Genomic DNA, 15,115 nt, shown 5'->3' on the forward strand with positions numbered 1-15,115 from the left:
TGAACAAGCATCTCACGAAATAATGCAATTTTTGAGTAGTTGTAACTTCTAATGTCAAAACTGGGTAGTGGGACACAACTAGTGGTGTAAATGATAAAACCTCTATAAAAAAGTTCACATAGTTAAAGTAATGTTTCGTGTCATTAAAACAATGTCCAATGCGTATTTGAAAAATGTTTGAGATTTTTTTTTTGCCAAAAATGTTTGAGAAAACGTATAGGATATATATATATATATACGAAAAAAAGAACGTATAGGATATATTTGAAAATGTTCCATGTGTACCAAGAAAATGTTTTTTTGCGGGCTATGTACCAAGAAAATGTTGCACTGTATACTATATGTACGACGTGTACAAAAACATTAGAAATGTGTTAAAAATAAAAATAAACAAAGAAAAAAAGAAAAAAAACTGAAGAAATGCTGAAAAACTAAAAAAAGATTAAAAAAAATAAAGAAACACAGAGAAAAAAAAAACTCGAGGCCTACTTGGATCTACACCCGTCCCCTTCCGCCGCCGGCCGCCCCACATTTCACAGAAGAATAAAAAAAGAGCTGCTTTACTCCCGTCCCCTGCCGCCGCCGCCGGCCGCCCCACCACACTCCCCGACGGAGCTCCGGCGGGGGAGGCGGCGATCTAGACCGCCCCCCGCCCCGGACACCCTCGCGCTCCCATGGCGCCAGCCACTCTCCCGTGCCTGAGCATTTTCCTTTTCCCGCAGCCGCCACCGCCGCCGTCTCCGGTAGCTCGCCGCCGCACCGAGAAAGGTGAACCTCCTCCTTCCCCTTTCTCTCGTGTGCATTACCATCTCGTGTGCCTACTTAGTTACCTTGGCCTGAGTAGGATTCCTTCCGAGCACTTGGACATGGATTGCTGCTGGTACAGATCCGGCAAGGAGACGAGGACGAATTTCGGTGAGGCTGAACTCCGGCTAGTACATGGTAAACGACAACTATTTACCATGGCTTGTACGCCAGTTTGCAGTCTGTTGTGGAATCGGATGTCTTGCCCCGGTACTTACACTACATGGTGACAGTAGCAAATTAGCTAACTGTAAGTCGAGCAGCAATTTCTGAAACACACAAATGCCACCACATGGTGACCGATGGCTTTCTGTCCGGTGTGCCGACCACCACATTGCAGACCATTGCAGACGATTGCGATAGTTCACATGACGAGATGCCGTACAGTTTACCATTAGACTGCTTATCGAGCTGAAAATCAAGTGTCATACACAATACAATAGGCATTACTGCAACAAATTAAGTCTCAGTGTCCAAAAGAAATACATTCAGAGTCGCAGTGAAACAAATCTTTAGATTTGCGGCATGGGGTGGCCCGGAGACGAAACAAATGGCTTGGGGGGCATCGTTAGACTCTGCAAGGTTCCTGTTAACATGTTCAACACTTTGGGCATGGACGGGCGATTTTTTGGGTTCCACTGAATGCACCACAGTGCCACAATGGCCAGCTTTCTTACTGTATCCTTCTCTTCTTGCGTCATGTCCCTTGATGATTCCAGTTCTTGCCCCGTGCTTATTTTCTCATATATCCATTCTGGGATGTAAACCTCGTTTTGGTTCTCAATCCATGGATCCGAGTTCCTCCTCCCGCTAACCATTTCCAGCACCAGCATGCCAAAGCTATAGACATCGGACTTACTTGATATTCTCCCAAAGTTCCGAGAATACAGTTCTGGCGCAATGTAACCCGTTGTTCCTCTCGCTGCAGTCAGCGTGACGATGCTATGATCCCTTGCACACAGCTTTGCAAGCCCAAAATCTGAAATCTTTGGACTGAAGCTGTAGTCTAGCAAGATGTTGTGAGGCTTGATGTCGAAATGGAGGATCCGCTGATTGCACCCTTGATGCAGGTATTCGATTCCTCGTGCAATGCCTGATGCTATGTCCAGCATTTTATTAGGTGCTAATAGCTCTCGATAAATATCTGATTCCTGTGCGAATATATACTTCTCTAGTGATCCGTTAGGCATGAATTCATACATAAGAGCACGCCTTGTTCCATCTGAGCAGAATCCCAAGAGACGGACCACATTAGCATGGTGGATCCTACCAATGGTCGCAACCTCATTCATGAACTCTTCCCCGTCACTCTTTGAGTTCTCCAGCATCTTTACTGCCACGGGTACTCCATTTGCCAGCTGACCTTTGTATACACTTCCAAATCCACCCTGACCCAGTTTATCTTTGAATCGTCTTGTTACCTTTTTAACTCCAGAGAACGTGTACCTTGTTGGTTTTGATGTGCCATATGCCTTGAGAAACATTTCAATTTTCAAACGCACCTCTTCATCAACCTTTGATTTTAGGGACCGATAGAGTGCTGTGGCTGCCGTCAACAAGAGAACAACAAATGTGGCTACCGATGATGTTGCTGAAAAACAAGAATGCAGGCAAATAGTGAGTTATACTTGGATTGAAAGAAATCCTGCTTTCTTTCCTTTCGTCTTATATTAGATAATAAAATGCAAGAATAAGAGTAATAAACAAAAAGATGTATGCATAATACCTGCAATGACTTTCACACGTGAACCTGCATGTAGGAAATAACCGATTTAGATTTTGCTTGGAAAATAAAATAATAGAATCCAGGCAATTTCAATTTCTTCTATAAAAGAGAAAATGGCTACTGATTTTTTTTCGTTAAATAAGGCACCAACTCATGTCAATTCTGTGTTGATGGAATTGAAAAGAGATTCAATTCATGCGGGTGGGACATTATAGCAGTGTCCACATGACAGTATGGTAATTTGTAATAAACACAGATCAGTAATATATGGTGAAAAAAAAATTAAATTGGGCATTGCTACAATTCTTGAACAAGTGAGAAAACCTAACAGCTTAAGTTAATAAGATAAGCACCATAAATCCGACTTGATATAATATGTTGAATTTAAATCCGACAGATATATTTGAACTAAGAGCAGCGCATGTAGGTTTACCAAAGAACACAATTATCGTATTGACATATTGTTTTCCGAACTACTGAAGAGCATGCTAGGTTCATAAAATAACATAATGATGAAACTATTTGCATATATCTGAACTTTCTTGGACATCATTTTTTTCTTCTTCAGTAATAACTTCAAAAGTATGAGCATCACAAAAATGCAGTTTAGTTGGGCTGGAATTCAGGCCTTCTTTCCAGAAGGTGTCATAACACTTATAACATGAATCTACCTCATTGGCTTGTCAGCATAATCATGAAGTTTTTTCATCCCTGAGCTTCTTGATATGGCTGTTCAAGCATGATTATTTCCTCAATATAGTGAATAGTGTGTTTAACTGTTTAGAGATTTTTTTCCCTGTAAACCAGCCTGTTTATCAGAAATTTCAGAGCTAAACATAGTCGCTGTTTCTGAAACAATGTGATACTTTTCTAGTAAGAATTTAACTACAAAATGGGATACTGTTCATCTTGTATATGCTATCTGTATGGGTAAGTGTGAAATATTTACTGTACTCAGATATGTGGTAAACAGAGACATTTGCATATATAGCAAATGGTGTATAAAAAACTGTTCTTTATTTGGATCATTTAGGTACTCTTGTCAAAAATAATTTAACGCATGCAAATATTCAGAACAAATCCTTGGATGCTTAAGAATTACTAGAAACGATACCTTGGTGCTTGCAGAATGCTTGCCTGCGTTGTGAGCTGAATCCGCAGGGATGCCCGTTTTTCTCGCAGTCTTGACAAATGTTGGTTATGTTAGGAACCGACCAAGTCAAGGTTGTCTCACCAAATGCAATGACTCTTTTGGCTCTTTCGGTGAATAACCAAACAGATTTGATATCATAATCCCGCGGCGTTTGAATACCGTTTGAAACCACTGTGCAGTCTAAGGGAAGAATATACATTGGTTCACTGCCGTCCATCAAATACATGAACTGGCTTGTGTTGCTCATGCAAGAGATTGGGCCAACAATACTGTCCCCCGTACCTGGTATTGTACCGGCCTTCTCTGTTGCTATCAACTCTCTTGAACAGCGTACCAGGATTGCAGTTTCACCCCTGTAACTGTCAGGTATGTATAGACTAGTTGATAGATTGGTGGCAGAGATCTTCTGAAGGGGGCACCTAGTCCATGATTCTTCAAGCGGGATGACATTCAGGAGACCAAATCTGTAGTCGATTGCAGTGACCTTGCATAGTCCAAGGATTGGGTGAAGTAGGATGGTATCTGCTTCCCTAGAGCATGCTAGCTCCAAGCCAGGTGCTCCACAGGATGGGGTGCTGGTTGCAAGGCGGAACGGAAATCGGATCTCTGTTCCGCCTTCGATGCACCTGGATGGTGGGCAGTTATTGAAAAAATCTCCCTCGCTAGTTGCTGTTGCCCTGTTGATTCCATAGTCAAGATCTAGGAACAACAGAGCTAGAACCAAAGCTTCAAACATTTCTGTGAAGAATGAAGGTAAGGAGGAAATGAGATGAAGCCACCTTCTTGTAATGTTGAAATCATAAAGAAGAAATATCTTGGCTACCTTTCTTCCTTATCTTCCAGGATGTTGCCTTTGACAAGTCAAAGTCTATCTTCCTGTACACTAGTTTGACTAAGAAAACCAGCAATCAGGTGGCACACCAGGCTTGACTATTCTTCCTCTTGTGTCTCCATCAGTCCATATGCACCAGAAAACACGTATGTCATTCAAGACCAGGCTTCGATAATTAGCCTTCTTCTTAACTCTAGCACCGGCTTCCATGCCTGATCCTGCATCTGTGAAGCTCTCATGACGAACTCCGTTGCATTTCCACGTTCCATTATACTCCAAACATTAGTAATCTCCTCCGCACTTTCAGTTCTTTTAGCCAAGACTGGAGCAGAAGATACTCTCAGGCAAGCAGTTTGCCCCTCTTTCTCCTGTGGACATCTCCAAGACATCAAGCATCCTTTCCGTTTAGGAGGTGATCCGCCTGGTTGTGGTCTTCAAGAATATGAGCTAGTTTGTAGCGATAGCCAGGCTATAATTCACATCGACACGGGAAGATATCTCGTCACTAACATTTCCTACAGCGACTCTGTTTTCTGGGTTGTTGATGCCAGTTTGGATAATAGCACCATCTGCCCTATTCCTCAGAGGAATCAACGCCCTTATATCTATGGATTGCAATCAGCTAACACGATACTGCTCTATCCGGATTCAGGCCAATGGGCCGCCTTTGTGAGTTGTTCACGCATGATAAAAAATAATGCTATTTATAGGCCTGTTGCTTGCCGGAGCACCAACACTTCTTTTGTTTATGTGTTGACTACCGTGCTTTCTTATTGGTCTAAACATGTTGAGCCTTCACGTGGATACTTGGCCATGACTCCTCTGGGAAGTTGGCATCCGAGGCCAAATGGTTTTGCAAGTTATGATTATGAAGATGTCGTAAAATTTATGAGGACAGGGTTTGCTGTTAGATTTCCTGTATATTTTGCTCCCTGGACATATTCTAGGATCATCAACAGATGCCTGAATGATTCAATGAGGTGAGTCTGCATTCTGTGGACTAGATACTTCTCTCTCTGGTTGCAATTTCTGCCTCGAATTAGATTAAGCTGTTTATCTTCTCACCAGTCCCTGTTATTACTTGCAGTAACTTCCACGAAAAGATGTCTAGTTCAAACATCCTAAATCAGACTTTGGCTATTGTTGGCATCGACATGCATTTCTTGAGATGTGTAAATGACCACTCCTACCAAACGAAATTATTTTGGGCAGCGGTGGTCATGGTATCTGCCATAAGTATTGTGAAGTTCATTATTGGTAATGACAGAATCGCCCAATGCTAAGAATTACAGCTCCATGATTGTATACATCTAACTTTATTCTGCAATCTTGTTTATGCAGTGTTTGCAATACTATCCAGGTTGGTGTTTGCACCATTGTCCGTATTGACCTTCCTTGCCTACAAGTACTGGCTAACAAAGATATCAGTTGATGCAGTTGAGAGGTTCCTCCAGATGCAATTAGCTCTTGGCCCAACAAGGTACGCTTACACAGACATCACTGCGATCACTAGCCACTTCAAGGAGAAGCTGGGCCAAGGAGGCTATGGTTCCGTGTACAAAGGTGTGCTTCCCGGTGACGTCCATGTTGCCATCAAAATGTTGGTCAGTTCCATGTCCAATGGAGAAGAATTCATCAGTGAGGTGTCCAGCATCGGAAGCATTCACCATGTCAACGTAGTGCGTCTGGTGGGTTTCTGCTCGGAGGAAATGAGGAGGGCTCTTGTCTATGAGTACATGCCTCATGGATCTCTTGAGAAGTACATCTTCTCGCCAGAGAAGAGTTTCTCCTGGGACAAGCTCAATCAGATTGCTCTGGGCATTGCCAGAGGGATCGACTATCTGCACCGAGGGTGCGATATGCAGATATTACATTTCGACATCAAGCCTCACAACATCCTGTTGGACAGTGACTTCACCCCAAAAATCGCTGACTTTGGACTGGCGAAACTGTACCCCAGGGACAACAGCATTTTGCCGGTGAGCGCTGCGCGGGGAACAGTTGGCTACATAGCTCCTGAGATGGTGTCCCGTAGCTTTGGCGCCATATCGTCCAAGTCTGATGTCTACAGCTTCGGGATGTTATTGCTGGAGATGGCCGGTGGGCTAAGGAACGTGGATCCACGAGCGTCAAGGAGCCAGACGTACTACCCGGCATGGGTATACAATCAGCTGTGTCGGCAAGAGGTGGGTGAGATCTCGGAGGCTGTTGGTATCCATCAGGTGGAGAGGAAGCTGTGCGTCGTTGCGCTTTGGTGCATCCAGATGAAGCCAGACGAGCGACCGGCGATGAGCGAGGTGATAGACATGCTCGAAGCTGGCATCGATGGCCTGGAGATGCCTCCTGAGCCATTCTTCTGCGGGGACGAGTACGCTCCTGCTGCAGATTCTTCAGTATTATCAGAGATAAGTTCATTCTCAGAGTGAAATGCCTATACATCGTAACTTTGGACCAAATTTTATCCTCTACCCACCTCAGGTGCGCTCAGCAAGTCAATATTTGTTTTGGAAGGTTTGAAAGTGTAAGATTATCCTTGGTTAGATTTGGACCTACCACAGAAGGTTCTGTTGTGTCCAATGTGAAGAAGATACTCTTTTCTTAATACAAATACTCTTTTTCTTAATACGAAGAGAAAACATCGAAAATGATGATGCAAATTGTAAATGTGAACCTGGAGAGAACTGCTTTCTGTAAAATAATGCCATTGATAATCCCATTGGCGCTGTTGTTACTGTTTCTGTACAATATTGATCTCATTCAGTTGAATATTTGAATGGCAGCGCATTGTGGGATGCTGTGGTATTTGTTCACCAAAGTGTATTCTTTTATGGATGTAATTGCACAAAATTTGCATGGATTTGTGGTGTTCTTGGCAGGAAGAGATGGCGTGACGATCATGCCGGGGTTTCATATCCTGCGAACGGATATGAAACGTTTTGCTGCAGGAGCAATCATCATTCCTGCAACACATGTAAGTGCAAAACTTTCATCATTTCACTACAGAAGTTATTGAGAGATGGCCTTACCTTAACTGAAACTCCATAGAAGGAGCAGTATCATCAACAAGAAGAACCAAAGGAGAGGTGCCCTTCCCATCTGCTGCAATTTGGAGGTTACTGAAAGCTTTGCCGTTCTTCTTATGCTCTGCTTGTTATTCAAGTTACACACCCACACAACCTGTAGCGTCGCCCATAGGCTTCTCTCTTCTCTCCTGCGACGCAAGGTTGATTTTCCTCTCAAACATTCACACAGAAGGATCGGAGCTACTCCTAGCACATGTTAATTATGAAGTTCAGGAACTCTGTTTCACGCAAAAGTTCAGACACGGAGGCAGGGAGGGATATATAGACAGAGTGCTGTGCTGTGCTGTTTGTTGCTAGTTCAAAAAAGATCATAATCTCCGGTGAGGAGTAAGATGAGCATCACGAGCAGCAGGAGTATCTTCGCTGCTGCTGCTGTTTCGCTTTCTGTCATGGTTCTTGAAGCAGAAAAGCAGAAACAAAGCATGTCGCGTCCATCCTTGAACTCTCAAGTGTCAACTGAACCTCTGCCGAATCCTGTACAAACCTATCCGCCTTTCTTTTTTCTGAATTTTGCCGTGATCTGGTGTAACATCAAATAAGGCGCATTTTATGTAGCTCAAATCCTGACCGTCGACATTACCCATGTGCCGCTTGAACATATTTGCTTACTTGTATGGGGTCCTGTGATTACTTTTATTGGTGGTTTCAAATAGTATCTGAGTTTCGTGGATGATTTTAGTTGTTTTACATGGATCTATCTTCTAAAATGCAAATCTGATGTCAAGCAAGGCTTTTATACACTTTCCAATAGCATGTTGAACGCATGCTAAACACCAAGATTGAGGCCATATAATCCTGTGGGGGAGGGGGCTGCAATTGTCTATCTAGGTATTTCAAAAGGAAATGTATCGCACTCACACGTCGAGGTTGATTTTCACTTTCGGAGAGAGAAAGTGGCTATAAGAGCTGTTGAAGTACGATTTGTTTCCTTGGTATATCAGGTCCCGGTCTCAACCTCTATTTCAGTTGAAATTGCGCCGGGGAGGGGGGGGGGGGGGGGGGGGGGGGGGTGGTCAACGAGCATGATCCTAACCAAAATCGGTGGAGTTAAACCAAACAATATTTTTAGCGGGTTAAGCCAAACAGATATTGTTGTGAATTGTATCTATCATGATCCCTAAATTAGATGGTATGTGGATAATGATTCATTGTGATCCTATAATCCATTGTAACCTTGGAGATCAAGTATACCCCATGTATGAGTACAAGGGAAATCCCTCCTGCGTATCTCAGCAGTTAAACCAAACAGGTTTTTTAGCGGGTGTGGAGGTGATCTATCATTTTCTTCTTTGGTGGCTGCTATGGTGGTGCCAGAGGCAGGTGACGGGCGTTGGTGTCAAGCTCAGATGATTCTCCGGTCTTGTTTGTAATTTTACTTCTTGGCTGGTGTTTCTGTATGCAAAGGCTAGCATTCTACTGTCTTTTCAGTTTTGTCAGGCCAGTATGTACATTGCTTGTACTATGATCCTTATGATATAAATGAGACATGGATTACCATGCAAAAAAGTAACCAAACTGTTTTTTTAGCGGGTTAAACCAAACAGATATTGTTGTGATTTGTATCTATCATGATCCCTAAATTAGATATCATATGTGGATAATGATTTTTTGTGATCCCATAATCGATTGTAACCTTGGAGATCAAAGCCTCGATGTACTAAAACCCTACTGTGTATCTCACAACAATACTTTGTGCTTGACTATCGGATATTCGGTTAAATTATTGGACTTGTTTCAGAGACCTCGCTACAAGAAAATAAATACTTCAACAAATTAAATTTGCACACTAATTAACAAATATGAACCATTTTTTCAAGGGGAAAACAACACGGGGTAGTCTAGAGTGGCCAAGGGAATAGTATTTTTTTAGGGCAGCCCATGGGCCAGGTAATAATAAGTCAGAGCTACTAACTAGCACATCACTTGCAGGCCTATGGCTTGGATCCCCGGCACAACTAATGGTCAAGATTTGAGCTTCATAAAATTTGCTGGACAAGGCCTTATTAGATGTTAAACTAGGTCACGGCAAAATTCAGAAGAAAAAAAGGTGGGTAGGTGTGTAGCAATGAGTACAAGATATTCAACGGAGGTTCACCATGACACTTGAGAGTTCAAGAAGGAGATGGAAGTGAAACTCCATGAGCGCCCAACTCTCGGGTGAGTTTAAAAATCAAGGAGGCACAGGCGATGATGTGGTGGTGGCGGGGGCAGAGAGTGGAGAGATGCAGTGGTGAAGAGCAGATGGAGATGGAGGCAGCCGCAGCGACGGTGCTCGAAGAGGAACAAAGGCAACCCCGACGACAACATGCGAATATGAGCAAGGGCGGCCATGGTGCCGGTAGGAGGATATGAGTGTGGTGACAACGACGAAGCAGGAGGTACACTGATGACCCACAAGTGTAGGGGATCTATCGTAGTCCTTTCGATAAGTAAGAGTGTCGAACCCAATGAGGAGCAGAAGGAAATGATAAGCAATTTTCAGTAAGGTATTCTCTGCAAGCACTGAAATTATCGGTAGCAGATAGTTTTGTGATAAGGTAATTTGTAACGGGTAACAAGTAATGAAAGTAAATAAAGTGCAGCAAGATGGCCCAATCCTTTTTGTAGCAAAGGACAAGCCTGGACAAACTCTTATATAGAGAAAAGCGCTCCCGAGGACACATGGGAATTATCGTCAAGCTAGTTTTCATCACGCTCATATGATTCGCGTTCGTTACTTTGATAATTTGGTATGTGGGTGGACCGGTGCTCGGGTGCTGTCCTTACTTGGACAAGCATCCCACTTATGATTAACCCCTATTGCAAGCATCCGCAACTACAAAAGAAGTATTAAGGTAAACCTAACCATAGCATGAAACATATGGATCCAAATCAGTCCCTTACGAAGCAACGCATAAACTAGGGTTTAAACTTCTGTCACTCTAGCAACCCATCATCTACTTATTACTTCTCAATGCCTTCCTCTAGGCCCAAACAATGGTGAAGTGTCATGTAGTCGACGTTCACATAACACCATTAGAGGAGAGACAACATACATCTCATCAAAATATCGAACGAATACGAAATTCACATGACTACTTATAGCAAGACTTCTCCCATGTCCTCAGGAACAAACGTAACTACTCACAAATCATATTCATGTTCATAATCAGAGGGGTATTAATATGCATAAAGGATCTGAACATATGATCTTCCACCAAATAAACCAACTAGCATCAACTACAAGGAGTAATCAACACTACTAGCAACCCACAAGTACCAATCTGAGGCTTTGGGACAAAGATTGGATACAAGAGATGAAGTAGGGTTTTAGAGGAGATGGTGCTGGTGAAGATGTTGATGGAGATTGACCCCCTTCCGATGAGAGGATCGTTGGTGATGACGATGGCGATGATTTCCCCCTCCCGGAGGGAAGTTTCCCCGGCAGAACAGCTCTGCCGGAGCCCTAGATTGGTTCCGCCAAGGTTCCGCCTCGTGGCGGCGGAGTTTCTTCCCGAAAGCTTGCTTATGATTTTTTTCCAGGGTAAAAGACTTCATATAGCAGAAGATGGGCACCGGAGGCCTGCTAGGGGGCCCACGAGGCAGGGGGCGCGCCCCCACCCTCGTGGTCAGGGTGTGGGCCCCCTCTGGTACTTTCTTCGCTCAGTATTTTTTATTAATTCCAAAAAATAACTTCCGTGGAGTTTCAGGACTTTTGGAGTTGTGCAGAATGGGTTTCTAATATTTGCTCCTTTTCCAGCCCAGAATTCCAGCTGCCGGCATTCTCCCTCTTCATGTAAACCTTGTAAAATAAGAGAGAATAGACATAAGTATTGTGACATAACGTGTAATAACAACCCATAATGCAATAAATATCGATATGAAAGCATGATGCAAAATGGACGTATCAACTCCCCCAAGCTTAGACCTCGCTTGTCCTCAAGCGGAAACCGATAACGATAAATATGTCCACATGTTTAGAGGTAGAGGTGTCGATAAAATAAAATACGAACATGAGGGCATCATGATAAGTCTTATAACAACAACTTATATATATTTTTTGTCATATGATTTCTTATGCTCAAGTAATAATCTATTCACAATGTCAAGTATGAATCAAAAACTTCATTGAGAACTAACAAACTATGACCTCGGTCATTGAAGCAATTGCAATTTATCATAACATCGGAAAGAGTCAATATAAGAGCTTTTCAGCAAGTCCACATACTCAACTATCATTTAGTCTTTCACAATTGCTAACACTCACGCAATATTTGTGGTTATGGAGTTTTAATCGGACACAAAGAAAGATAGGGGCTTATAGTATTGCCTCCCAACCTTTTACCTCAAGGGTAATGTCAACAATAATAGTTCATGCTAACTCACATCCAATTGAATATATATGTCAGGATCTTTCCAACACAGTGTGCTTGCCAAAGGATAAAATGTAAAAAGGAAAGGTGAAGCTCACCATGACTCTTTGCATAAGGGTAGAAGATAAAAGTAAAAGATAGGCCCTTCGCAGAGCGAAGCAGAGGTTGTCATGTGCTTTTATGGTTGGATGCACAAAATCTTAACGCAAAAGAACGTCACTTTATATTGCCACTTGTGATATGGACCTTTATTATGCAGTCCATTGCTTTTATTGCTTCCATATCACAAGATCGTATAAAGCTTATTTTCTCCACACTAATAAGTCATACATATTTAGAGAGCAATTTTTATTGCATGCAACGATGACAACTTACTTGAAGGATCTTCCTCAATCCATAGGTAGATATGGTGGACTCTCATGTCAAAACTGGGTTTAAAGGTATTTGGAAGCACAAGAGTATCTCTACTTGGTGCAAAGAATTGGCTAGCATGAGGGGGAAAGGCAAGCTCAACATGTTGGATGATCCATGACAATATACTTTATTTCGGATATAAGAAAACATAACCCATTACGTTGTCTTCCTTGTCCAACATCAACTCTTTAGCATGTCATATTTTAATGAGTGCTCACAATCATAAAAGATGTCCAAGATAGTATATTTATATGTGAAAACCTCTCTTTCCTTATTACTTCCTATTAATTGCAACGATGACCAAAACTATGTTTGTCAACTCTCAACAACTTGTATTCATCATACTCTTTATATGTGAAGTCATTACTCTCCATAAGATCAATATGATCTCTTTATTTCTTTTTATTCTTTCTTTTTCTTTTATTCCCTCACAATCATAGCAAGATAATCAAGCCCTTGACTCAACACTAATCTTTATTATATATAGCCCACGGACTTGATTACATAGAAGGATCATAAAGCAAAACTCAAAACTAAATCATACCAAAACTTTATTCTATAGATCAAGATATTACCAAAAGGATCGAACTAACAAAAACGGTAAAGAAAGGAGTGTGATGGTGATACGATACCGGGGCACCTCCCCCAAGCTTGGCAGTTGCCAAGGGGAGTGCCCATACCCATGTGATTATGTTTCTTTCTTCGGAGGTGGTGATGTGATATTCTTGGCGATGATGCCCCTCAGGATACGATTCTCTTCCTCGAGCTTATTGACTTGTTGCTTGAGGTCCCTTATTTCCTTACAGAGCTTACCCGTAATGGTTAAAGCTCCTTTCACCCATGGATGTTGCATAGCTGCGGGAGAACAAGTAACACTCTTTTTCATATTTTCATAAGAGAGAAATTTAACATTGGAGGGGATGACCGAGTTTGGAATAGCTGAGCTATGTAGTTCCCCCATCGTGAATCCGGCTCGGAAACGGGAAGTAACTTCTTGATCCTCCTCCATGGCATCTATCCTTTTCAAGTCGGCCTCCATCTCTTCCTTCGTTGATGGCCCAAAGTGGTCAGCATCACTGTTTGCTCTTGGCCCCGGTGTCGGATTAGACACCCGGCTCTCCCCGACTGACTCTTGAGAAGACATCTTGCTCTAATCTGCGGCAGAAACAGCTCGAAACAAAAACAGAGGATATTTGCATGGTACGGTGGTCAAAACCTTCGGGAGATTATATAATGAATTTTTACCGACCAAAAGAAGTATCGTGCAAGAAAACGGAGTCCAGAGAGCGCACGGGGTGCCCACGAGGCAGGGGGGCGCGCCCAGGGGGGTAGGGCGCGCCCTCCACCCTCGTGGAAGCCTCGTGTCCTTCCCGGACTACTTCTTATTTTCCTATTTTCTAAAATATTCCAAAACGGAGAAAAATTGCCATTAGAACTGTTTTGGAGTCGGTTTACTTACCGTACCATGTACCTATTCCTTTTCGGAGTCTGGAACGTTCTGGAAAGTGTCCCTTATATATTCCTCCGGGGTTACGGTTTCAATAACATTAGTTTCGACATTTATAGGATTACCTGAGATATACTGTTTGATTCTTTGACCGTTTACCACCTTCGGATTTGTGCCTTCGAAGTTGTTGATTTTTATGGCTCCGGAACAATAGACCTCCTCGATAATGTAAGGACCTTCCCATTTAGAGAGAAGTTTTCTTGCAAAAAATCTTAAATGAGAGTTGAATAGCAACACATAATCACCTACATTAAACACACGTTTTTGTATCCTTTTGTCATGCCATCTTTTAACTTTTTCTTTAAACAGTTTGGCATTCTCATAGGCCTGGGTTCTCCATTCATCAAGTGAGCTAATGTCAAAAAGCCTCTTCTCACCGGCAAGTTTGAAATCATAATTGAGCTCTTTAATAGCCCAATATGCCTTATGTTCTAGTTCGAGAGGTAAGTGACATGCTTTTCCATAAACCATTTTATACGGAGACATACCCATAGGATTTTTATATGCAGTTCTATAGGCCCATAATGCATCATCAAGTTTCTTGGACCAATTCTTTGTAGACCTATTAACAGTCTTTTGCAAAATTAATTTGAGCTCTCTATTACTCAATTCTACTTGACCACTAGATTGCGGGTGATAAGGAGATGCAATTCTATGATTAACATCATACTTAGCAAGCATTTTACGAAATGCATCATGAATAATATGTGAAGCACCATCAGTCATTAAATATCTAGGGACTCCAAACCTCGGAAAAATAACTTCTTTAAGCATCTTAATAGAGGTGTTATGATCAGCACTACTAGTTGGAATAGCTTCTACCCACTTAGTAACGTAATCAACAACAACTAAAATGTGTGTGTACCCATTAGAGGAAGGAAACGGTCCCATATAATCAAAGCCCCAAACATCAAATGGTTCAATAACAAGTGAATAGTTCATAGGCATTTCTTGACGTCTACTAATATTACCAATTCTTAGACATTCATCACAAGACAAGACAAACTTACGGGCATCTTTGAAGAGAGTAGGCCAATAAAAACCGGATTGCAATACCTTATGTGCAGTTCTATCTCCAGCGTGGTGTCCTCCATATGCTTCGGAGTGACACTTGCGTAGGATCTGTTCCTGTTCAAGCTCAGGTATGCTACCTCTTGAGCACTAAGTTGGTTTTTCCTTGAAGAGGAAAGGGTGATGCAGTAAAGTAGCGTAAGTATTTCCCTCAGTTTTGAGAACCAAGGTAT

The 15,115-nt window shown here is 42.3% G+C and overlaps 2 protein-coding genes across 4 annotated transcripts; one reads left to right on the top strand and one right to left on the bottom strand.

The window, feature by feature from the left end:
- Positions 1 to 523: 523 nt before the first annotated feature.
- LOC109785410 (rust resistance kinase Lr10) lies at positions 524 to 7,283 on the top strand. 3 transcript variants are annotated; one of them, XM_073509761.1, is made up of 3 exons: positions 530 to 768; positions 5,603 to 5,772; positions 5,857 to 7,283. In XM_073509761.1, exons 2-3 carry the CDS (start codon positions 5,619 to 5,621, stop codon positions 6,939 to 6,941), a joined length of 1,239 nt encoding a protein of 412 aa, XP_073365862.1. In that variant the 5' UTR covers positions 530 to 768; positions 5,603 to 5,618; the 3' UTR covers positions 6,942 to 7,283. The 3 variants fall into 3 exon arrangements, with proteins under 3 accessions (XP_073365863.1, XP_073365862.1, XP_020199604.1); XM_020344015.4 differs by lacking the exon at positions 530 to 768 and adding an exon at positions 2,318 to 5,495; XM_073509762.1 differs by lacking the exon at positions 5,603 to 5,772 and having other exon boundaries at positions 524 to 768.
- On the bottom strand, positions 802 to 4,419 carry LOC109785411 (rust resistance kinase Lr10-like). Its single transcript, XM_020344016.4, has 3 exons — positions 3,645 to 4,419; positions 2,531 to 2,554; positions 802 to 2,395 (listed from the first exon to the last, which is right to left on the bottom strand). The coding sequence occupies exons 1-3, from the start codon at positions 4,417 to 4,419 to the stop codon at positions 1,317 to 1,319; spliced, it is 1,878 nt and encodes a 625-aa protein (XP_020199605.1). The 3' UTR covers positions 802 to 1,316.
- Positions 7,284 to 15,115: the final 7,832 nt, after the last annotated feature.

This window comes from Aegilops tauschii, chromosome 3 (genome assembly GCF_002575655.3).
Source record: "Aegilops tauschii subsp. strangulata cultivar AL8/78 chromosome 3, Aet v6.0, whole genome shotgun sequence".
NCBI classification, from domain to species: Eukaryota; Viridiplantae; Streptophyta; class Magnoliopsida; order Poales; family Poaceae; genus Aegilops; species Aegilops tauschii.

What these genes read in the sequence shown, in the direction of transcription:
- LOC109785410 (XM_020344015.4), top strand. Translation starts at nt 4,753, where the DNA reads ATGACGAACTCCGTTGCATTTCCACGTTCCATTATACTCCAAACATTA. An exon ending in TGCCTGAATGATTCAATGAG is followed by an intron (nt 5,496 to 5,602) that starts GTGAGTCTGCAT and finishes TATTACTTGCAG; the next exon opens with TAACTTCCACGAAAAGATGT. An exon ending in TATTGTGAAGTTCATTATTG is followed by an intron (nt 5,773 to 5,856) that starts GTAATGACAGAA and finishes TTGTTTATGCAG; the next exon opens with TGTTTGCAATACTATCCAGG.
- LOC109785411 (XM_020344016.4), bottom strand. Translation starts at nt 4,419, where the DNA reads ATGTTTGAAGCTTTGGTTCTAGCTCTGTTGTTCCTAGATCTTGACTAT. An exon ending in AGCATTCTGCAAGCACCAAG is followed by an intron (nt 2,555 to 3,644) that starts GTATCGTTTCTA and finishes TCCTACATGCAG; the next exon opens with GTTCACGTGTGAAAGTCATT. An exon ending in ACGTGTGAAAGTCATTGCAG is followed by an intron (nt 2,396 to 2,530) that starts GTATTATGCATA and finishes CTTGTTTTTCAG; the next exon opens with CAACATCATCGGTAGCCACA.